General features: G+C 40.3%; 1 protein-coding gene across 4 annotated transcripts in view; it reads right to left on the bottom strand.

Moving 5' to 3' along the window:
• PRELID3A (PRELI domain containing 3A) overlaps positions 1-25,548 on the bottom strand; it is a 73,356-nt gene that overhangs the window by 15,215 nt on the left and 32,593 nt on the right. For all 4 annotated transcript variants that reach the window (XR_012780040.1, XR_012780041.1, XM_075532662.1 and 1 more), the window contains exons 4-5: positions 735-805; positions 545-647 (exon numbers count right to left, since the gene is read on the bottom strand). Coding sequence is in view for 2 of the 4 variants with exons in the window: in XM_075532662.1 (XP_075388777.1) it covers positions 545-647; positions 735-805 (174 nt within the window). In the remaining 2 variants the exon portion in view is untranslated. The remainder of the gene's footprint in view (positions 1-544; positions 648-734; positions 806-25,548) is intronic.

Here is a 25,548-nt window from a genome sequence, read left to right as displayed (position 1 = left end):
GAGCTAGAGATAGCATTATGCAAGCTTCCTCTCACGCCTATAAAGGTCACTCTCAAATCCTGCCAGAATAGAGATAGAAAGATGGCAGCTGTCTCCAGAGAAACATCACAGAGACAATTTGGTCAGAGTCACTTATTGAACATCCCACTGAATACAAAACAATAAAAATCAAGACTATTCTGCACGACACTCTTAATCTGAGGTTAGTTTCTGATGCTTAGGGCACATATGCTTGTTTTGCTGACCTTGGATTTTTCAGCTGTTTGAAGCAGGAGATGTTCCATATTTACTCCATGCTTTCTCTACTAAGTAAAATGACACAGAGCCTTCTTTGACTTTTAGGTCTATCTTTTCCCACTTAGACTTAGGCCAACCTTACCATTGGTTTGTATGCAGTTGTAGGGGAAAAAATGGTAACATTAAAAATTCAGGTAAGGAAGGAAAGTCCGATATTCCATAGGCTATCTCGGATTAAGAATTTCACCCACTTAATCTGGCACATAGTAACTAGAGCACAAACAGATCCCAGGAAATAGATACATACCTTTTTCGCATTAGATGAAATTGTCTTGGCCATTAAACTTTCCAAATAGCTGCCTAAGCCAATGCCCTTCACCATAATGATGGCTTCTTGGGTAAGAACAGTCCTGTCAAAGGTAAAGTAAATACTAGAAACAGGTAAGTATGAAGTGGCCCTCAGAGTTCCGAATGTCAAACTTGAAGGTATGACTTACATTTCAGGATTCTCTGGATGTGGAGTGTACACCAACCTCTCATCAACTGACACCAAATGTGTGAGCGTGATCTTGAAAAATAAAAAATAATGGCATTAGTTCCTATTTCACTTGCCTTTCTTCCCAAGTCATTTATCCATATGTTTCATCATAAATTGATATTTACTGGAGCCAAAGAGAAGAAACATTCAGGCTGAAGAGATCCCATTGCTTGAAGTGCAGATGTTCCTATTTGCTAGCATCACCTATTGTATTAGTTATCTGTTGTTAGTTGCCATTGAGTTGCCTACGACCTATAGTTACCCCGTGCACAACAGAATGCAACACTACACAATCCTGCGCTGTCCTTAAAATGGTTCCTATGTCTGAGCCCACTGTTGCAGGCACAGGGTCAGTCCATCTCCTTGAGGGCCTTGCTCCCCCTCACTGCCTCTTCACTTTACCAAGAAGGATGTCCTTCCCCAGGAACTATTCTCTTCTGAGAATCTGTCCAAAATATGGAAGACAAGGTCTTTCCATCCTTGCTTCCAAGGAATAATCTGGCCATACTTCGAAGACAGATACGTTTGTCCTTTTGGCAGATTTACCTAATGCAACACGTCTTTTGATCTCTTGACTGCTGCTTTTATGAGTATTAATTGTGGACCTCAGTAGGACAAAAACCTTGACAACTTACGTTTTTTCTCCATTTATCATGATGCTACCTACTGGTCTAGTTGAGAGGAGATTTTACATTGAGTTGTAACACATACTGAAGGCTGCAATCCTTGAACTTCATCAGCAAGTGCTTCAAGTCCTTTTCCCTTTCAGCACGCAAAGTTGTGTCATCTGCATATTGCAGGCTGTTAATAAGCCTTCCTCAAATCCTGATGCCACATTCTTCTTCATATCAGCCAGTTTTATGATTATTTGCTCAGCATATAGATTGAAAAAGTATGGGAACAGGATACAACCCTGTCACATGCCTCAAACTATGTGATAGATTGGGGGTGGGAAATAATTGACAGGTTTTGCAACAGGCTCAGGAGATAATTAATTGATCCGGACTCTAAACACCCTGAGCAGGCTTTACATAAAAACAATCTATATTTCCACAGATAATCAAACCCATCCATTGACATCTACATTTCTCCAGGGACCATCAGATCCAAACTAGCTCCATTGCTTATCTGAATGGTTTTGCTTGCCTGCAGAATTAGAACATCTTTACTGGCTCCATTTAAAAGGAATTTTTAGTCTGAAGGAGGAGGCTGTTACATTTTTCATTTTAGAAAGTTAAATCTTAAACTATATTACATTTCCAGTATTAACTTTTTCACCCCTGATTTCCATATCTGCACAAACCATAGAAAATATCCAACGACAATTAATTTTGATTAGCTTATATCAATTTTATGTGTACTATTTTGTACTCAAATCAAAACCAAATTCACTGACATGAAGTTGATGCCAACTTATAAAAACCCTGTCAGGCAGGGTAGACCTGACCCTGACAGTTCTGAGACTGTAACTCTTTACAGGAGTAAAACCTCCATCTTTCTCCCAAGGAACATTTGATGGTTTCCAACTGCTTGCCTTTCAGATCACAGCACAACATGCAACCACTCCGCCACCAAGGCATCTGTTATACTTGACATAAAGTCTTATAAACTTATTTCCCTTCAGTTCAATGAGAGTTTTTTGTTTGCTTGTTTAGAAAAGGAACTTTAGACTCATTAAAATTAGGCCACATCTCTTAAGTGATAGTTCTAGAATTTAAAGACAGGTTGATACTAACTCTTAAACCTTTAAGGGTCAACTCTACATAAACTGCTTGGTACTGACCATTGGGCTCTTTCTGAAGATTTTTGCACAGTTTTCTAAGTAAAGAAGGAGTTTCCTGGTAGATGAAAGATGACATATACCTGGTTAAAGAATGTAAAGGCTTCTTGAAGAAAACCTGAAAGACTCCCCGTACCTTTATGGGATGAGAGAAGGGACCATATTAGGAAGATAGACACCAGAGAAAAGTGTGTTTTGCCCTCATCATATTTCATGAACCTTAGGGAACTAGTAAAGTAAGCATTCTTGGATTTGTGAGGCCTTATTTAGACCAGTAGTTCTCAACCTTCCTAATGCAGTTCCTCATGTGGTGGTGACCCCCAACCATAAAATTACTTTTGTTGCTACTTCATCACTGTAATTTTGCTACTGCTATGAACCATAATGTAAATTTCTGATATGCAGGATGTATATTCATTGTTACAAATTGAACATAATTAAAGCATAGTGATTAATCACAAGCAATATGTAATTATATATTGTGAAATATTTATGTGTTTTCCGATGGTCTTAGGCGACACCTATGACACCAAAGGGGTTGCAACCCACAGATTGAGATCCGCTGTTTCAGACCTTTCAAAAATTCTTAGGAAGTCTTGCTGCATTTTCTTTTTGTCATCAAACTGCTTAAAATGCTTTAAATTGAAATACTAGGAGTAATTTAGAATTTCCATGATCACTTTGAGAAAATGAGTTTCCGTTTGTAGATTTTCTTTTCCCTCAAAGAGTTTTTTGATGTTTTATATCATCAAGGAGCAGTCTTGTTTGTCTCTGCTCTATTTGAAAACGTTTGGTCTGCTCTCTTGCAGACCACTGGTCAAGGTTTCTGGGTTTTGTGAAAATGAAAACATTCCACTTCATCATTGCTATATGCTGCTGTTTGGCTTTTTTTTTTTGGTATGCATTTTTGAGTGGAGTCATCAGATCTTGAGAGAATTTTGAGAATTTGAGAATTTCTTGAGAGACACAGGTAGCAGTTCTCAGTTTGTCTTGAAAGACAAGTTGTTCATTTGTAAGAGGAAATGCCACCTCTAAAGATTAGCCTGCAAAGGCATTAGAGACCCGTGGCCGGGCCATGCAGAATTTTATTCTGCTGCACATACGGTTGCTATGAGTTCGAATAAGCCCTATGGCACTTAACAACAAAGATCAGGTTGGATCTTCATGCAGTAGACACAGGCATGTAATTACCAAAAATTCCTTAGAAATTTAGTGAGTATCTTTGAGGCAATATTCTGGGTCTAAATCAAGGTGAAATCATTGGTTGTTTTAAGTTAATTTAAGTGAAATGTCTTGAAATTATGTAGCAATTTTGTACATATGTGCTGCATTTCCTCTTACAAATGAGCAACTTGTCACAACACGAGTCCACTCAGGTAAGCTTTAAAAAAATGCAAAAGGGGCATAAACTTTTGTATATAAACATTCCTGGGGTGAGGTCCAGGTAGTATGGCAGGGATCAGACCAAATCCAGGGATGCATATGGTAGCCAACTAAAAAGGAGGGGGAAAAGAAGGAAAAGGGGAAAAAAGAAAAAGAAATGGGTAGCTGGAGAACAGGACACTAACCCACTCAACGGGGAGGTATTGTTTATATCTCCACAGGGAAAGAGGGACCAGATTCAACCAGGTGCTCCAAGATGTGAATGCAAAATATTGGCATGAAGCAGGAAACCAGTAGAGAGTTCTGAGGGGCCGCCCCCAATCCCAACTACATGGACAGCCACCCCTCCCCCCAGAAGAACTTACTTCAGAGACAACACTGAAGCTACAGCTCAGGGAGAGGGACATGTCTGATCAGAACACACGGGAGCAAGTGAAGGGGGAGGAAGAGAGAGTGGAGCACATCCTGGCCCACCAAGCCTTGAGGACCAAATCCCTACTAAGAGAAGCCAATGCACAGAGAGGACCATATGACTGGCCTCACTATGAGACATGACATCCCTCACTGACCCATAGCCCTACAGGGGACAACACTGGAGAAACAGTGTGGGAATTGCACCTGATCTGACCCCACCACACTGAGGCAAAACACTAAGGATGTGCAATAGAACAGCAAGCGGAGCAGAGCAAGGAAGTCCTGAGGGAGTACCAAAAATAGACTTTGGGGCAAGGGCATGGCGCCCCATCAGACTTGACTGAAAAACACTCCTAAAAGTCAACAAACAGACCTTGAACTATTTACAGGTCTTTTTTTGTCATTGTTTTCTTTTGTTGCTTTGTTTTGCTCTGTCTTGTTTTTGTGCATATCTCTGCAGGTCTATCCAGATAAGATAGGCTGGATAAACAATTTGAAGCAGAAAACAATGGGACCGATGGTTCTGGGATGGACATGGGAGAGGGGGAGGTAGGGGAAAGAAAGTGATGTTAACAAACCCAGGGACAAGTGATCCAAAATCAGTGGTGAGGAGTGTGTAAGAGGCTTGGTAGAGCTAGATCAAGGGCAATGTAACTGAGAGAAATTACTGAAACCCAAATGAAGGCTGAGCATGATAGTGGGACAAGAGGAAAGTAAAAGGAAATAGAGGAAAGAGCTAGAAGGCAAAGGGCATTTACAGAGGTCTAAATACAGGCATGTACATATGTAAACATACATATATGACCGGGGAAAATAAATATATGCACACATATTTATTGGTTTAATATTAAGGTAACAGATGGACATTGGGCCTCCACGCAAGTACTCCCTCAATGCAAGAACATTTTGTTCTATTAACCTGGCATTGCATGATGCTCACCTTCCTGACATGATTGCTGAAGACAAATGGGTGCATAAGCAAATGTGGTGAAGAAAGCTGATGGTGCCCAGCTATCAAAATGTATAACGTCTGGAATCTTAAAGGCTTGAAGATAAGCAAGCAGCCATCTAGCTGAGAAACAAAAAAGCCCACATGGAAGAAGCACACCAGCCTGTGTGATCATGAGGTGTTGAAGGGATCAGGTATCCTGTATCAAAGAACAAAAAATCATATCATTGTGAATGAGGGGGAGTGCCAAGTGGGGACCCAAAGCCCATCTGTGGGCAACTGGACATCCCCTTACAGAGGGTCAAGGGGAGCAGACGAGCCAGCCAGGGTGCAGTGCAGCAGCGATGAAACAAACAACTTTCCTCTAGTTCTTAAATGCTTCCCCCCACCCCCACCCCCGACTATCATGATCCCAATTCTACCCTACAAATCTGGGTAGACCAGAGGATGTACACAGTTACATACAGGAACTGAAAACACAGGGGATCCAGGACAGATGAACCCTTCAGGACCAATGGTGAGAGGGGAGATACCGGGAGAGTGGAGGGAAGGTGGGGTAGAAAGGGGGAACCAATTACAATGATCTACATATAACCCCCTCCCTGGGGGATGGACAACAGAAAAGTGGGTGAAGGGAGACATTGGACAGTCTAAAACATGACGAAATAATAATAATTTATAAATTATTAAGGGTTCATGAGGGAGGCAAGGCAGGGAGGAAAGAGTGAAAATGAGGAGCTGATACCAAGGGCTCAAGTAGAAAGCAAATATTTTCAGAATGATGAGAGCAATAAATGTACAAATGTGCTTGAAAAAAATTATTAAAAAGAAAGCAAAAGTTAATTAAAAAGAAAGGAGAGGAAGAAAAGATCAAAGTGGGTGTCAGAAGAGACTGAAATTTTCTCTTAACCATAGAGCAGCTAAACAAATGGAAAAAACGATGACGTCAAAAAGCCGAACAAAAATTTAAAAGGGCATTAGAGAAGACAAAGCCAAATAATATGATGAAACATGCAAAGGCGTGGAGTTGGAAAACCCAAAGGAAGAACCTACTCGTGTCATATAGTACAGTCACGTTCCTGCTGCTGCCAGGAGCCCTCGTGGTGACTGACAGCAAGTGACGCCTGGGGCTGCTAACGACACGGTCTTCAGCTGGAACCACCGGTCTTCAGCTGGAACCACCGGCTGCCCCGCAAGAGAAAGACAAGGCTTTCTTGTGCAAAGCGTGACAGCCTGGGAAGCCCATGGGGCAGTTCTATCCTAGCCTATAGTGTCACCATGAGTTTGAATTGACTCCCTGGCAGTGAGTGAGTAATATTGAAAACCCAAAATATTTTGTGGAAAACTGAAGCCAATAATGTAGTTTAGCTACAGAATCATTCCTGTGACCCATGGGTACAGAACATAGTGGCTCCATTGAGCTTTCATGGAAACAAATTACCAAGTCTTGCATCCTAGGCACCTGTGGGTTGCTTAAAATCTCCAGCATTTCAGTTCATAGTTCAGTACTTAAGCACAGAGTCACCCAGATACTCCAAAGTAAATAATACCTTCTATTTTGTTGTTTTTCACTTGGTAGATTTGAAAGCATTTAACTATCAATGTTAACTGTGAAATTAACAATGGAAAGATACCAAAATGAAAGATGTGACTGTAAAAGAAAAAAATAAGCACAGAACAATTCACCAAAGGTATTGGCTGGAACTGGGCTCAAACTTGCTTCTGTCTCCTATTAAATATGTAATATCTAGGGGGAAAATTAACAACTTGTTTTTCAAGTTAGGTGTTTGTGTGTCAACATGGCTCCCATAGGAACATGGGGACAGAGAAATGGCCCTTGGTGATTGGACAAGCACACTACCTGAGTTAGCTGCTCCGCCTCAACTGTGTGCTGTGCTACCTGTGGGTTGTGTAGTACTGTGCTCCACCTAACAATGGCAATCTGTACATTGCAGTGGACATTGTCACTGTGTTGTGCTATTCCACACTGAGACACCACCCAACTCTGCTTTGTCTGCTACCTGTGGGGTGATGCAGCACCTCCAGCCCGCCATTTTGCATTACTATATCGTGAGGCTCCATGGAGTCCTCCTTCGTCAAGCTGCGCTATTGGCCTCCCTACACCTTGCCCCTCAGCTTCCCACTGTCTGCTTCCTTGGCCTTGATCCAGTGGCTGCATAAGTTAGAAATGCCTTCAAAATATTAATTGTCCCCAAAAGTGAGTGGAACTGAGCACTCTGTACCACTGTGTGGACTAATTTGCTGTTGTATTCCTTTTGGAGATTATATATATATTCATAAGTGTCCTGGTTTTATTTCTCTAAAGAACCCTTCCTAACACATGTATGAAGTGAAATTACTTGGTATGGCTCTTCTATCCAGGGTCTTTGTAACTCCCCCAAAATGACTGGGTGGGAGCATGCATGTAAGACATAGAACAGTGGTTGTTAACCTATAGATGCGACCCCTTTGGAGGGTCGAATGACCCTATCACAGGGGTCATCTGATTCATAAAAGTAGCAAAATTACAGTTATGAAGTAGCAATGAAAATCATTTTATGGTTGGGAGTGGGGAGTCACCACAACATGAGGCACTGTATTACAGGGTTGCGGCATTAGGAAGGTTGAGAACCATTGACATAGCAGAATCTGACACTTCCATGGTCAGTTTTGCCATTCTGCTGGATATAAAATGAGTCATTTCAGAAACAGGAAGAGAAAAATCCCATGACCAGCAAGAGGAACAGGCATGCTTAGTGGGGAAACCTGCATGGGGAAATAGAAACTGTGAAGAAGAAGACAGGCTGACAGAGAGACCACAAAGAAAAGCACAGGCCTCTTCGCATGTACCAGCATAAAAGGAACTTTGTAACACTTCTTGGAGCAGGGCAGAGGCCAAGGGACCACATGAATGAAAAGCTGAGAACAAGAAAGAAACACACCTACCAGCATGGCTGAGGAGGCACTGAAGAAAATGATTTGTAACCTGACACCTTCCCGAAAAAAAAACCCCAAATAGTGAGTATTGTCCAAGAATTCTGTGTGGTCATTGCAATGGATTATTGAACCTAGCAGAGTAGAATATCATGGGAGGGATCTGGGTGTCAGAATAGGATAAAGAATTATGGTGGTTTGGGGCATGTCCAACCTCTGCCTCATGGGAATCATCCTCGGGTAGATGTGGAGTTGGATCCTTATTCCTCCTTGTGTGGCTAAAGGAGGTCCAACATGGCCCTCACACGATTTCTTCAGGGAACTTTAATGTCACATATAGCACAAGAGGAAATGGGTTTCTTGTCATTAAAGTAACAATATTGTGATTACCGCTTTGAGGGTTTAATTCATTTTGGGGGTATAATCTGGCTTCTAGGACAGTGGAGAATTGGGTTCACCAAGCCACCTGGTTTAGAAAAAGCTGATGTATGTCTCAGTAAAGGACTATAAATACCTAATTATGTGAAACTTCTGGGAAGGTTTTAAAATGTTTTTTCTCAAGAGACCCATAGCAATAGAAGAAATAGAAAAGGTTATCAAGGGATTACCAACAAAAAAATCCCCTGGACCAGACGGCTACACTGGAGAATTCTACCAAGCATTCAGGGTAGAACTAATACCAATCCTACACAAACTTTTCCACAACATAGAAAAAGATGGCAAACTCCCAAACTCCTTCTATGAAGCTAGTATAACTCTGATACCCAAACCGGGCAAAGATGGCACAAGAATCGAGAACTACAGACCAATATCCCTAATGAACATTGATGCAAAAAATCCTTAACAAAATACTAGCCAACAGAATACAAGAGTATATAAAACAAATAATTCAACATGACCAAGTGGGATTCATACCAGGGATGCAGGGAAGGTTCAACATACGAAAGACCATTAGTATTATTTGTCACATTGACATGAAAAAGTATAAGAATCACATGATTATATCAATAGACGCAGAAAAAGCATTCGACAACATCCAACACCAATTCCTGTTTAAGACACTTGCGAAGATAGGAATGGAAAGAAAGTTCCTCAAAACAATACAAGCTATATATGAAAAACCAACAGCCAAAGTGGTAGTCAATGGAGAAAACACTAACACAATCCCACTGAAAAAGGGGACCAGACAAGGATGCCCCTTGTCCCCACTCCTATTTAATATCGTGCTGGAGGTTTTAGCTAACAGCATAAGGCAAAGAAGTGACATCAAAGGTATTCGTCTGGGGAAGGAAGAGGTGAAACTATCGTTATTTGCAGATGATATGATTCTATACATGGAAAATCCCAAAAGTTCCACAAGGGGAGTACTGGAAGCAATAGAGGAGTTTGGCAGAGTGGCAGGATACAAGATCAACAAACAGAAGTCCATCGGACTGTTATACACATCAGATAAAACTACAGAAGAAGAGATCAAAAAGGTGGTACCCTTCACAATAGCCAAACACAAATTGAAATATCTAGGGATACACCTGACTGAAAAAAAAAAACAAAAGATCTATACAGGGAAAACTATAGAACACTATTTCAAGAAACCAAGAGCGACCTCAACAAATGGAAGAATATTCCATGCTCTTGGATAGGGAGACTTAATATAGTTAAGATGTCAGTTCTGCCAAAAGCACTATATAAGTTTAATGTTATCCCGATGCAATTACCATCATCTTTCTTCAAAGAAATGGAAAAACTGATTACCAACTTCGTATGGAGAGGGAAGAAACCCAGAATTAGCAGAGAACTCCTCAAGAAGGACACTGTGGGAGGGCTTGCTTTACCTGACTTTGGCACATACTATGCAGCCACAGTTCTCAAAACTGCATGGTATTGGTACGATGACAGATACTCAGACCAATGGAAAAGAACTGAAAACCCAGAAATAAAAGCATCAGCATACACACAGCTGATCTTTGATAAGGGCCCCAAATATATCAAATGGGAAGCCGATGCCCTCTTTAACAAGTGGTGCTGGAAAAAATGGATATCCACATGCAGAAAAATAAAGCAAGACCCTTATCTCACTCCATGCACAAGAATAAACTCAAGGTGGATCACAGACCTTGAAGTTAAACCCCAAACTATTAGGGCCATCAATGAGGGAATTGCGACCAACTTGAGAACTCTGGCGCAGGGAATACACAGGCTATCAGAAATAGGGAAGGACACAAACACAGAGGAGGCACAAATTGACAAATGGGATATACTGAAGATAAAACACTTGTGTACATCTAAAGAATTCACCAAGAGAGTAATAAGAGATTCCACAGACTGGGAAAACATCTTTAGCAATGACACATCAGACAAAGGCCTTATTACTAAAATCGATAATACTCTGCTAGCTTCCAAAAAGAAAAAAACCAACAGCCCACTTGAAAGGTGGGCAAAGGACTTGAACAGAAATTTTACAGGGACAGAAATCCGAATGGCCAACAAACATATGAAAAAATGTTCCCGATCTTTAGCCATAAGAGAAATGCAAATTAAAACAACAATGAGGTACCATCTGACACTCTCAAAGGTAGCCAAATTCAAAAAATCAGAAAGCAACAAGTGTTGGAGGGGCTGTGGGGAGACAGGAACTCTCATCCACTGCTGGTGGGACTGTAAGTACGTACAGCCACTAAGGAAATCAATCTGGCGATACCTAAAACAGATGGAAATAGAGTTACCATATGACCCAGCAATCCCCCTACTGGGCATATACCCAGAAGAGGCAAGGAACAAACCAAGATCAGACATCTGTGCTCCAATGTTCATTGCGGCACAGTTCACAATTGCAAGGAGTTGGAAGCAACCCAAATTTCCATCAACTGACGATTGGATTAAAAAACTGTGGTATATACATAAAATGGAGTACTACGCATCACTAAAAAGCAGGGATGAACGTATGAGGCACATAGCGGCATGGGAAGAACTGGAGGAAATCATGCTAAGCGAAGTAAGTCAGGCACAAAAGGACAAGTACAACATGAGCCCACTGAGGTAAGTATTAAAAAAAAAAATTTAATGCAAAAGTGGCATAGGGGAAAAAGCTACTGTATACAAACATTTCTGGGGTGAAGACTGTGTAATATGACAGAGACCAGATCAAAACCAGGGATGCACATGGTAGACAACAGTGGAGGAGGTGGGGAAAGGAAAACAAAAGGATGAATATAAGGAAGAAAAGGGGAGTGGGGGCATGGGGCACTAATCCACCCAAGGGGAGGGTATTGTTTATATCTCCACAGGGAAAGTGGGACCAGACTTCAACCCAGTGCTGCGAGGTGTGAATGCAATATCCCGGCGTGGAGTAGGGCGCCAGTGGAGAGGTCTGGGAGGCTGGCCCCAGCACCAAAAATTAAGTGGATTCCTGCCCCTCCCCCGAAAAGAATTTGTTTCAAAGGATGACATTGATTCTGCAGCTCCGGGAGATGGACGTGTCTGATCAGAGCACACGGGAGCAGATGAAGGGGCAGGAGGAGCGAGTGGAACACAGCCTGGCCCACCAGGCCGTGAGGATGATGTTCCTGGGTAGAGCAGCCAGTCCACAGAGAACAGCATGGCTGGCCCTACTATGAGACATGGTGCCCCTCAGTGACTAAGGGCGATACAGGGGACAGCACCGGAGACACAGTGTGGGAATTGCACCTGATCTGATCCCACCACACCAAGGCAAAGCACTGGGGGAGTGCAGTGGAACAGCAAGGGAATGGAGTGGCAAGGTCCCCAGGGAATGCTGAAAGTAGACTTTGGGGCCAGGGCGTGGTGCCCCAACAGACTGGACTGGAAAACGCTCCTAAGGGCCAGCAAACGATCCTTGAACAAACTACAAGCCTTTCTTTTGAGAAGTGTTTTGTTTTGTTCTTTGTCAGTGGTTTGTTTTTGTTGTTTTATTGTCTGGTTGTATACTGTTGCTTTGTTTTCCTCTGTCTTGTTTTTTGTGCATGTTAGTGTCTCCACAGGTCTGTCTGAATAGGACAGGCTGGATGAACTATCTGGAGGAAAAACAATAGGACAGACAGTTCCGGGGGAACAGACAGTTCTGGGTGGGGGAGGGGGGGAGGGTAAGGAAGTGGTGTTAATAAACACAGGGACAAGGGAACAACATGGGAACCAAAATGGTAGTGAGGGGGGAGTGGCAGGCCTGATGGGGAATGATCAAGGGTAAGGTTGCGTAGAGAACAGGTATAGCTATAGCCCAGGTGGTGACGGAGCATGGTGGTGGGGCAGGAGGAAAGTCAAGGGAGATGGAGGAAGGAGCTGGGAGTCAAGGGGCATTTATGGAGGTCTAGACAAAGACATGTACATGCAAACATATATATGAGGATGGGGAAATAGATCTAAGTGTCTACATTTATGGGTTTAATATTAAGGTGGCAGAAGGACCTTGGGCTTCTACTCAAGCACTCCCTCAATGCATGAATACTTACTTACGTTTATTAAATTGGTACTCTATGATGCTCACTCTCCTGACACAACTGCTGAAGCCAAAGTGGGTGAACAAGTAAATGTGGTGAAGAAAGCTGATGGTGCCCGGCTATCAAAAGAGATAGTGTCTGGGGTCTTAAAGGCTTGAAGATAAACAAGCGGCCATCTAGCTCAGAAGCAAAAAAGCCCGCATGGAAGAAGCACACCAGCCAGTGCGATCACGAGGTGCCCAAGGGACCAGGTATAAGGCATCATGCAAAAAAAAAAAAAGATGTGTGTGTGTGTGTGTGTATATATATATATATATACACCATATTGAATGAAGGGGGAAGTGCAAAGTGGAGACCCAGGGCCCAAGTGTCGGCCACTGGAGATCCCCTCATAGAGGGGTTTAGGACAGGAGATGGGTCAGTCAGGGTGCGAGGTAGTACCGATGAAGAACACAGCTTTCCCCCAGATCCTGGATGCTTCCTCCCCACAACTACCATGATCCGAATTCTACCTTGCAGGGCTGGATAGGGCAGAGGTTGTACACTGGTACATATGAGGGCTGGAGGCACAGGGAATCCAGGGTGGATGATACCTTCAGGACCAAGGGTGTGAGGGGCGATGCTGGGAGAGTATAGGGTGAGTGGGTTGGAAAGGGGGAACTGATTACAGGGATCCACATGTGACCTCCTCCCTGGGAGAGGGACAGTAGAGAAGGGGGGGAAGGGAGACTCCGGATAGAGCAAGATATGACAAAATAACGATGTATAAATTACTAAGGGCACATGAGGGAGGGGGGAGCGGGGAGGGAAGGGTAAAAAAGAGGACCTGATGCAAAGGGTTTAAGTGGAGAGCAAATGCTTTGAGAATGATTGGGGCGGGGAATGTATGGATGCGCTTTATACAATTGATGTATGTATATGTATGGATTGTTATAAGAGTTGTATGAGTCCCTAATAAAATGTAAAAAAAAAGAAAAGAGGAGAAAAAAAAGAAAGAAAGAAAAGAAAATGATTAGGGCAAAGAATGTACAGATGTGCTTTATACAATTGATGTATGTATATGTATGGACTGTGATAAGAGTTGTATGAGCCCCTAATAAAACGTTTAAAACAAAAAAAAAGAAGAAAAAAAAGAAAAAAATTCCTATTAATTTATTCTGGTGGCAATTGTTTTTTGAAATCCATACATAATTTTTTAAATATAAATTTTCAGTAAACCTTTGAAGATATCTGATATATATTTTAATATTATTTAAATAAAATTAATGAAAATGTTTCAATATTAAAAAATGTTTTTTCTCTAATATGTTCACAATTTATTTATTTTAATTGCTAACTTGGTCACAACTTTGTTTCTTTTGACTCTAGCCACTTACCTATAAGCTGAATTCAGATTTCTGATAACTTGATGGTTTGTTATTATATTGGAAGATTTAAAAATAAGTTAAGCATTCTGTTTTTGTTTTTCAGAGACAAGGAATAACTTATTTCTGCCAGAAATACCAGTCAATGAAAGTGTAAACATTTTGCCTGGGTTCACTGAGTCCCAAGTCCCACAGGGTGATGTAAAGAACAGGTGGGTGTGTTATTGAAGAACCCTGAGCTTAGGAACTCACATATTTTATAATGGCTGCTGTTTCTCTCCAAAGAGACCGTCTTTATAATACTCTAGCATGCTTGCCCCTTTCTCCAAAGGAAACCACTTTTTGTCTTTCTTTAAAAAATATATCTTAACTGTGAAGTATAAAGCACAGGGGAAAACATGTAAAACATATGTACAGCCCAGCTCAGCAGAACCGTGACAGCATTCTAGGACACCCTGCTTCCACCACTGCCGTGTATGTGGCCTGGTTTTCTTTTCCCTTGCTGCTCCATTTCCTAACCCTTGTCTTTCCCCCTTCCCTTTAGCCAGGCTAGAACCTTCAAAGTTTGCTTCTTTGAGTTTTAAAACTTCTCTTGGCTTTTTCTTTTATAGTAGTGATGTCATGCAGTTTTTGTCTTTATGAGATCTTGTTAAGCATAACGTCTTCTAAATGTGAACATGCCATGGGCTTTTTTTACGGTTTCATTATTGTTTTTTAGAGATGTGTAATATTCCATTTGGGGGGGTACCGCCCCCCCCAAAAAAAAAACCTCTGTTGGGCGGGGCTTTCATAATAGGTGAGCATCCAGCAACTTGCTCTGAGTGAATGCACCGAGTGGCATCCCCTGAGAAGGTCTCTCGGGTCACAGTGAAATTTCTCATAAAAGCAGTTTCGCTCAAACCTCATTTTTTTTGAGATGGCCGATTCAGGAGAATTGCATGTGACTATGAAATTTTGTTTCCTGCTCAGGAAAAATGCCACAGACAATGTTGTGATGTTGAACACAGTTTATATGGAAAGCACTATGGAAAAAACTCAAGTGTATGAGTATGTTTCTCATTTCAAAAAAGATGAAAATGTGGATTGATGACAAACCTCATTCTGGACATCAGTCAACTTCCTGAATGGATGAAAATGTTGACTCGTAGTACATTTGGAATTTGTTTCACCAGGTCATAATGTTAAGCTTTCTATTTAGAGGTTCTTAAAAGATTGTGTAACAGTGTACGACAAAAAAGGCCTGGTTTATGACAGATAGTGGACTGTTTCTGCCACCACGACAATGCTCTTGCTCACGCAGCCATCTCAGTGCACCAATTTTTGGCAAAAAACAGCATACCTACTTGTCCCACGCACCTTAGTCACCTGACCTCGCTCCATGCAACTTCTTTTTGTTTCCAAAAATGAAGAGGGACCTACAAGGACAGCAATTTGACAAGAAGGGGTGAAGAAGAAAAAAACGAGGGAGGTGCTGTCAGCCATCCAGATGAGTTTGAAATATATTTCCAAGAATGGAATCATAGATTTGACAAATGTGTTAAGTTTAATGGAGAGTACTTTGAAGGTGATAAGGTTGTTTTGTCAGAAATTTTAAATACATAGCTTTGAAAAAAAACTTTCTTCTGAGGTGGGGTACCACCTCATACGTACCAAATTTATTTAACCATTCCTCCCTAGATGGGATTTTTGTTTGTTTCCGTCTTTTTGCTATTGTAGATAGTGTTATGAAAAATGAGTATGTATTTATATGCTCATATTTTGTTTTTTATTTCTTTGAGGTATATTCTGAATATTGAGATTGAAAGGTCATATGATATTTCTATTTCCATTTGTTTAATGAAGCACTATACTATTTTCAATAATGCCTGTACAATTCAGTAACCCCATTAGCAATGTATGAGTGTTCCAATATCTCTCTATCCTCTTACCATTTAATTATTATTAATTTACAAAATTATCATTGGTGCCATTGTGAGATAGTGTCTCATCATTTTAATTTGTATTTCTATTATAGCTAAAGATTGTGAGCATTTTTATATGATTATTGCCTACCTTGATGTCATCTTTAGTGATTTTCTATTTATGTCTTGTGCTAATTTTTTATTGGATTGTGTTTTTCTTATTGAGATGTTGCAGTTTTCTATAGACTTTTGAGATTATCCCTTTATCTATTATTGCCAAAGATTACTTTCCCTTTAGGTTCTCTTTATATTCTTTTGGTGTCTCTCTCTTTCTTTCTCTCTCTCTCTCTCTCTCTCTCTCTCTTTTGCTCTGTTAGTGTGTGTGTGTTTTCTGTTCTTTTTTCCCTTTCATATTGGGGTTTATTTCAGATGTATTTTATTATTGGGTGATCCTCTTGAATTGTTGGTATATGTCTTTCTGTTTTTTCAGGATTGATGAATCTATAGAGACAACAAGTAGAATAAGGGTTCCGGGGGACACAGTGAGGGAGAAGTAGTAGAAAGGAGTTTATATCAAGGAGTTGAAGAAGGAAGAAATGTTTTGAAATCAATTGTGGTAACACTTGTACAATACTGCTTGATGTGATAGAACTATGGAATGAGATGATATTTGCATTAGCTCCTAACAAAATGGTTTTGAAAACACAAGTACAGTGTCATCAATATTATAAGCAGTTTTATGAAATGAATACATAAGTGTTATAAGTATAAAGGGTTTTATAGTCTCAGAAACCCACAGGGACAGTTCTGCCCCACCTTGTGGCATCATTATTCGTTGGACTAGAATTCTTTACTGTCACAATGCATTCTCAGTGAGTCTTTCTGTTTTCATCAATGGACATGGGACATTCTTCCATTTCTGTAAGTCCCTTGATTTTTTGTAGAAGTGTTTTATAGTATTTTTTTCTCTAAATCTTATTTTTCTCTGGTTAGATTTATTCGTGAGTGTTTTATCCTTTGGATGATTATTGTACATGGTATTGCTCTTCTAACTTCCTTATCAGAGTTCTGTTCCTTAACATACAAAGTTGTATGTTGATTTTTGTAGGCTGATCTTATAGCCAGTTATGTTGATGAATTTTTTAATTAGTTTCAACGATTTTTAGATAGACTCTTTGGGGTTTTCTAAGACCACATCACCTCCAAGTAGAGAAAGTCTCCCTTCTTTGCCAATTTGAATGCCTTTGATTTTTCTTTTTCTCTCTCCCTTCCTTCCTTTCTTCTTTTTGTGTGTCTAGCAGCTCTGGGTAAGCTTTCCAGGACTATATAAAATAAGAGCGGTAATGAAGGAAAACCCTGTCTGGTTCCTGTTAGAGGATCAATACTTTTAAGTTGGCTTTATGATGCTGAAGAACTTCTCTTGTATTTCTATTTTATTGAGTGTTTTATCTCTAGAATGGATTTTGCATTTTATTGAATGTGTTTTCTGCATCAATTGATACAATTATATAATTATTTTATTTTACTTATATTTTGGATTACACTTATTGTTTTTTCATATAGACCCATTCTTGCATACTTTAATTGTAGTCAATTAAGATGACCCTTCTAGCCATAATTCCTTATGTGATGTATTATAATTTTGGACTTTATGCCTGTAGTTATATCTAATTTTGGAGAGTATTTTTCTACTATAGTAATAGACAGGATTAGGGTTGAATTAAGCCCTGACTTTAATACAGGGTGTGACCAAAATCAAACCCTTCGTTTCTTTGAGTGAATGCTTAATACTTTACCCTGTAGGATGTGACTCAAGACACATCTTTCATTTTCCTTGGTGGTATGGTTGACCAAGAGACCAAAACCACACTTCCATCAAAGTCATTCAGCAGTATATAAGAACCATCCGGGACACAGAGAGAACTATCAGGATGATTTAAGAAATGCACATCCAAAATCACAGCCTGATGTAGTAGAAGACACTGAAACCAGGTACACCAGACAGAGGAGAAAGTGCAAAGACAATGAAATAACTTCTTCTTATGTGACCTGAGATTATGAGACTGTCCCTTCTTAAGAAGGACAAGTGGGCTGGCTTCCTGGCCCACAGAAGCAGAAGACAAGGAACTACGCGACTGAGACAGGCTGATGACCATGGAGAGACTTGGTTGCTTGCTAAAGAGAGGTGTTACTGTGGAACAATGACAGTGTCCTTACTGCTTACTGATCCTGACTTGTGGTAACCTATTAACTTCCCTAAACCAAACTCCAAACTCATTGCCATTGAGTTAATTCTGACTCACAGTGAGCCTATAGGACAAGATGGAACTGCCCCTGTGGGTTTCCGAGACTGCAATTTTTATGGGAGTAGAAAGCCTCCTCTTTAGTCCAAGGACCAGTGGTGGTTTTAAACTGCCGACTTTGTAGTTAGCAGCCCAAGTTACCAACTACACCACTATCCCCTTATTTATGAGTAGTGTCTGTGAGGTGTGTGTGGCCATTGCAATGAATTATAAAACCCAGCATAAACGTAGAGTGCTGTGGAAGAAATGATGGCTGTCACAAAAGAGTAAAGAGAGATGGAGCATGGAGGCAACTCTGACACCTGGCTCATGAAAATGAGAAAGTCAGATATGGGAAGCCACCCCAAAACCAAGTCAAAATCACTGCCATTGAGTTGATTCTGACTCATAATGACCCCATCCACTGTTTATTGACCCCATCCACTGTTTATTGCACCACTTGACCATGTTGTACATTAAAACTGTATTCTTGAATTATTCCTATTAGCTAGAATATTGTTGAAAATTTAGCATCTATATTCATAGCAATATTGGTGTATAGTTTTCTAATCTGGTAATGTTTTTTCCTGACTTTGGTATCAGGAATATACTTGCTTCATTAAATGAGTTTGGTACTGTGTTGTCCTGCTCTATATTCTGGAAGACTCTGTGTAGAATTGGTATTAACTTTTCTCTAGATGTTTGGTGGAATTGCCCAGTAAAATCATCTGGTCCTCCACTATTCTGTTGTCCAATTAGGAACATAGCACCAGACATATCTCCTCTTCGGTTCTATATAAGTATTGTTAAGTATATTTACCCCCAATGGGATGTTGATCCTCCCTATTTTCCTAGCAAGAGAAATGTACTTGCTTTCTCTGAAATATGCATATTCCCTCCTCCCATCCTGACTTGAATTTCCAGTAAGGTTCGCTTATCACTCTTGCAGGAGTGTCTGTTGTAGATTTGGTGAGGCCAATTTTGTATGGCAGCAACTACATGGTCATATCCCTTAACCCTGACCTTGAAAAGGTGACTAGAGCGGAAGTAAGGGCTCCTCAGTCAGAGTGGTTTGTAAGATATACATATAGGAGTGATGTATGCTTCATGGGTATTATGCAGGCTCTCTAACTCATTGTTTGGCAGACTGAGTTAGCATGATCTGGGAGCCAAAGCCTGGCTTCATGTTGGTGCTTATCCTTATAGTACTAGAATCATATAATATCCTTTTGTGATTGGCTCACTACACTCAGCATAATGATTTCCAGTTTCCTCCATATCATTTGATGTTTCATGGTTTCATCACTTTTTTTAATGTATGTGTACATAGTATTCCATTGTGTATGTCAGAGATTTTGTTATTCATTCTTCTAGTGATGGAAATTTGTTTCCAGCCTCTTGCTATTGTGAACTATTGCAATGGACATGGGAGAAAATGCATCAGTTTGTCTTCTCTTATTTCTCTGGGGTTATATATACCCAGCAAAGGTATTGCAGGGTCATATGGTACTTCTTCTACCAGATGTTGTAAGCAGTGTCATATTGCTTACCACAATCGTTGTGTAAGCCTATAAGCAGTGTATAAGTGTGCCAATCTCTCCACACCCTCTCCAGCATGGGCTGTTCTCTATTTTTAAAAATGGTGCTATGGTTGTAGGTGTAAAATGACATCTCATCATTGTTTTGGTTTGCATGACCTGAATGGCGAGTGAAAGTCAGGATTTTCTCATGTATTTGTTAGTCGTATGTGAACTGCCTATTCAGATGATCTGCCTCTCGCTTTGCCTACCATTTCATTGGATTACTTGGTTTTTTGCTTATTGAGGTGTTGAGAATCTGTAGATTTTAGGAATTGGTCCTTTGTCCATTATGTCAATGCCAAAGATTTTCTCCCCCAATTCATGGGCTCTCATTTTACTCTTTTGATGAAGTCATTTGATGTGCATAAGTTTTTCAATTTTAAAGGTGAGATAGTTAAGGTTTATTGTGCCAACATGGCCAATAAACACATGTGGGATTAATTGAAGGGCAGAGAGCTAAATGGCTCAGTGAGCCTCGCCTTCCTGTTCTCGGATCTCTTGTTCTCTGATAGTTAGGCCAGGGTATCGCTGCCTTAGCCAGTTCCCTGCTTCAGCTGGCAAGGCTCACTTCCTGCAAGACATCCCTGAGGAGAAGCCACATGGACTTACCCTGATGCAGCCCCTGGTGCTGGAGCAGCTGCATGAAGAACCCTGCCAGCACTGAGATGCTTACCCACTCACTGATTCGGCTTTCCTCCTACTGTCAGCGTCACTGCATGTGTTTTGTGAAATTGAGGAGGACTTTGTAGATTGGTGTTGGACATATGGGCTAGTGTTGGACTTATGGGCGTGGACTGGACTAGGTTGCGATGCTTTCTTAATGCACACTTACCCTTTATATAAAACTCTCTCATGTACATATGAGTTTCTGTGGATTTGTTTCTCTAGGCTACCCAGACTAACACAAAAGGTCATGTATTTTGTCTTCCAGTGTGAATGCTTCCTTCCTCAAATCTGGTAGTTCACATATGCCCTGAAATAGGGTCCTGACGTTTGTCTGAACTTTCTTGTTGATAATGCTGCTAGGCTCTTGGGTTTACATTTAAGTCTATGATCCATCTCGAGTTTGGTTTTGTGCATGGGACGAGGTATGAGTCCTATTTCATTCTCCTGAATATGGAGACCCAATTTTTCCAGGACTATTTGTTAAATAGGGCACTTCTTTACACACACATGCACGCACATTTGTTCTTTGTAGAAAATCAATAGTCTGTAAGTGGATGCTATTATTTCTGGGTTTTCTATCTTGTTCTAATGGTCTGTACATCTATCATTATATCAGTTCCAGGCTATTTGGACTACTGTGGCTGTGTAGCAGGTTTTGAGGTTTAGTGCAAGACCTACTTTGTTGTTCTTGAAAAGTTCTTTGCTTATCATAGGCCTTTTCCCTCTCCATATGATGTTGACAATTAGTTTTTCTAATTTTTTAAAGATTGATGTTGGGATTTGGATCAGAATTGCATTCTATTTGTAGAATATTTTAGGTAGTATTGACATTTCCACAATATTGTCTTCCTACCTATGAACATGGAATTTTCTTCTATTTGTGGAGGTCTCTTTTGGTTTCTCATAATGGTGTTTTGTAGTTTTCTTTGTACAGGGCTCTTGTTTATTTGGTTAGGCTTATTCTTAATTATTTCATCTTTTGTGTGGCTATTATAACTGATATTGTTCTTTGTCTTTTAGGGAGCTCTATTAACAGGAATATAATAATACAATTGGTATCTGCTTGTTAAACTTGCACCCTGTCACTTTACTATATCCCTCAATATTTTCTGACAGTGGAGTTGGAGTTCTCTCTATATAAAACCATGTCATCTGCAAACAGCAAAAGCTTCAGCTCACTCAATTGTATTCGCTTGATTTCTTCCTGTTGTGTAATGGTTCTGGCTAAGACTTGCAGCACTATGTTGAATAAATGGGCTGATATGTTGCAGGGAAAATGTATTCAGTTTTCCTGCATTGAGCATAAAATGGGTCATAATATTTTCATATAGGGCCATTATTATGTTGAATAATTTCACAGATGGAAATTCTTGTTGAGTGTTTTTTTTAATTTGAAATGGGTGTTTGTCCCCACTAAGAAGGGAATATAACAGACCAGAAACAGGAGCAAAGTCAAGCTACAAAGCCCCTGAGGAGGTCTAAAATTAGACATAAGGCTAGGAAGGGCAGTTCCCAGAATTCCCCAGGACCAGGGAAGAGGTAGTCATAAAGATCAGCAACAGGCCGGGATTGTGTATGGGGTGTTTGGGTTTTTTTGGGGATAGTTATTATCTTCTCCCCCCCCCCTATTTTTATTCAAATTTTTGTTTTCTTTTTGTTTGGTCTCTGTTATTTTTGGTTTGGCTACCTATATAAAATAGACATGGGAAGCAAGCTCAAGGAGAAAGCAATGGGACTGACATTCCAGAGGGACTTGGAGGAAGGAGGAGGTGGGGGGAGTCTTGAGTAAACAACACCACAGACAAGGGAACAATTAGGAAATTAAAAATCAATACTGAAGAGGACTTAGGTATCCCTGGGGATGTTGGAGCAACAACAATCTACCTGATAGGAATTACTAAGAGGTGGAAGAAGGGTGAGTATGATGGTGGGGCAGGAAGAAGGTAAAAGGAAACAGAGGAAAGATCTAGGAAGCAAAGCTATGGATAGAAGTATAAACATAGATGTGTACATATATAAATACATCAATTAATAAAAATATAAGTATTGGCCTATGTACATATATTTATATGGCAACACACTGAGGGAGTTGAAGGACTTTGGGCCTCTCCAAGAACATTTTCCATTGGCATTCTGTGATGCTCCCCCTCCCAGAAAGATCACTGAAGGAAAAAAGGGGTGCCTAAGCAAATGTGGTGAAGAAAGTAGATGGTAACTGGCTATCAAAAGAGATAGCGTCTGGGGTCTGAAAGGCTTGAAATTAAAGAAGCGGCCATCTAGCAGAGAAGAAACAAGTCCACATGGAAGAAGCACACAAGCCTTTGCAATCATGAGGTGTCGATGGGATCAGGCAACAGGCACCAGGAGACCCAAAACAAACGAACAAAAATGAGGGGGGTTGAGCAGAGACCCAAAACCCATCTGTAGACAATGGGACATGCCCTCATGGAAGGGTCACAAGGAAGGGATGAGTCAACCAGGGCCCAGTATTGCACCAATGAAACACACAATATTTCTCTGGTTCCCTGAGGCTTCCCCACCACCCACTATCATGACCCCAGTCCTGCCTTTAACTATGGCTAGACCGGAGCATGTACGTAGTACACATAAGAGCTCACAACACATGGAATCCAGGAACAGGAATGGGAGCAGTAATACCAGGAGGGTAGGCAGAAGGTGGGGAAAGGAGGGAAGGAAGGGGGAACCAATCTCAATGATTGAAACATAACCACCACCACCACTCCCAGGAGGATGAACAACAGGAATTGTGGGGGGTGGGGGGATACAGGGGTTGGTGTAAGATATGAAAATAATAATAATTTATCACTTATAAAGGGGACATAAGGATGGGGGAAGGGAGGGAGTTAAAAAAGAGAAGCTGATACTAAGGGCTCAATAGAAAGTAAATGTTTAGAAAATAATGATGACAACATATGTACAAATATGCTTGATACAATTAATGTATGGATTGTTATAAGAGCTGTAAGAGCCCCCAATAAAATGATCTCTTAATTAAAAAAAAGAAAGAAATGGGTGTTGGGTATTGTCAAATGCTTTTTCTGTATGTGGTTATTATTCTTTATATTGTTTTCTGGGTAGATTATATTGATTGCTTTTTTAATGTTGGGCCATCCTTAGCATGAATCCACTTGGTCATGATTAATTATTTCAAATTTTTATGTTAGATTATATTGGCCAGAATTTTGTTGAGAGTTTTTACATCTGTGTTCGCAAGGGATACTGGTCTGTAGTTTCCTCTTTTTTTGTGGAGTCTTTGCTTAGTTTTTGAATCGGGGTTATATTCGCTTAACAGAATGGATTTCGGAGTTTGCTGTCCCTTTTAAATTTTGGAATAGTCTGTGTTGACTTTGTGACTCCTCTTCCCTGAACAGGAACCCTGGTGGTGTAGTGGTTACACATTGGGCTGTGATCCCATGGTTGGTATCTTGAAACCATCAGTAGCTTCACAGGAAAAAGACTGGGCTTTCTAATCCTGTAAACAGTTATGGTCTTGGACACCCAGGAGGTCGCTATGAGTTAGCATTGACTCTATGACAGTTGGTTTCTTCCTTGAATACTTAGAATCCTCCTATGAAGCTATCTGGTCCTAGGTTTTTCTTGGTTGGAAGTTTCTTGATGACTTTATTCACTTATTCTTTTGTTATTTTTTCAAGTTTTCTGTATCAATCTGTGTTAATTTGGGTAGATGATGTAATTCTAGGTTTTTGTCCTTATCTTCTAGATCGGCGGTTCACACCTGTGGGTCTCAATCCCTTTGAGTCGAGCAATCCTTTCGCAGGGGTCACCCAATTCATAACAGTAGCAAAAGTACAGTTATGAAGTAGCAACGAAAATAATTTTATGGTTGGTGGTCACCACAACATGAGGAACTGTAGTAAAGTGCTGTGGCCTTAGGAAAGTTGAGAACCACTGTACTAGATTCTAAAACTTGTTGCAGCACAGCTTTCATAGCACCGTATTATTTTTATTTCATTGGGATCTCTTGACCCACCTTTTCATCTCTAATTCTAAACATCTACACCTTCTCTTTCCTCTCCTTTGTTATTTGTGCTAGTGGTTTGTCGCTTTTTTTGATTCTGTCAAAGAACCAACTCCTTGTCTTGATTTTCCTCATTATTTTTGTCTTTTCCAGTTCATTTATTTCCACTCTTAATAATTTCTTTCCTTCTGTTGTTAGAGGGTTTGTATTGTTTCTCTCATTCTAGTTGTTGGCAGTGTTGTGGCAAGGTGTTGATTTTTAATTTCTTCTCTTTTTCATGTGCACACTGATTGCTATGAGTTGCCCTCTTATAATTGGTTGTGCTGTGCCTCAAAGGTTGTCATATGATGTGTTGTGGTACTCATTGGTTTCAAGAAATTTCTTAATTTCATCCCTTATTTACTCAGGCATTTTTAAGTAGTATGTTGTTCAGTCTCATATTTTTTTATTCCTGCTCTATTTTTGATGTCCAGTTTTTTAGCATTGTGATCTGAGAAAATAGATTATAGGATCTTAATGTTTTTGAACTTGTTGAGGCTGCCTTACAGCCAAACATGTGATCTAATCTAGAATACATACTGTGTGCACTGGAGAAGAAAGTATATTTATTTGGGGGTGGAGTTCTCTGTATATGTCCAGGAGGTCAAGTTGATTGATTGTGCTGTCCGGTTTTTCTGTTCTTCACTGAGTTTCTTTGGTGATGATCTGCCTCTCCTGGAGAGGAGCATGTTCAAGTCTCCTACTATTTTTGTAGAGATCTTTCTTTCTGTTTTCAGCTGTGAGAATTTGGTTTATGTATTTTGAGGGGTTTTTTTAATTGGGTGTGAGTGTGTTTATTAAGGTTATATCCTCTAGGTCAGTGGCTTTTAACCTTCCTAATGCCCTTTAATACAGTTCCTCATTTTGTGGTGTCCCCCAACCATAAAATTATTTTTGCTGCTACTTTATAACTGTAATTTTGCTGTAATGAATTGTAACAATAAATATCTGATATGCAGAATGTATTTTCATTGCTACAAATTGAACATAATTAAAGCATAGAGATTAATCACAAAACAATATGTAA

Source organism: Tenrec ecaudatus, chromosome 15, assembly GCF_050624435.1.
Source record: "Tenrec ecaudatus isolate mTenEca1 chromosome 15, mTenEca1.hap1, whole genome shotgun sequence".
Classification (NCBI taxonomy): Eukaryota; Metazoa; Chordata; class Mammalia; order Afrosoricida; family Tenrecidae; genus Tenrec; species Tenrec ecaudatus.
This window is presented reverse-complemented; position numbering and strand designations above follow the sequence as displayed.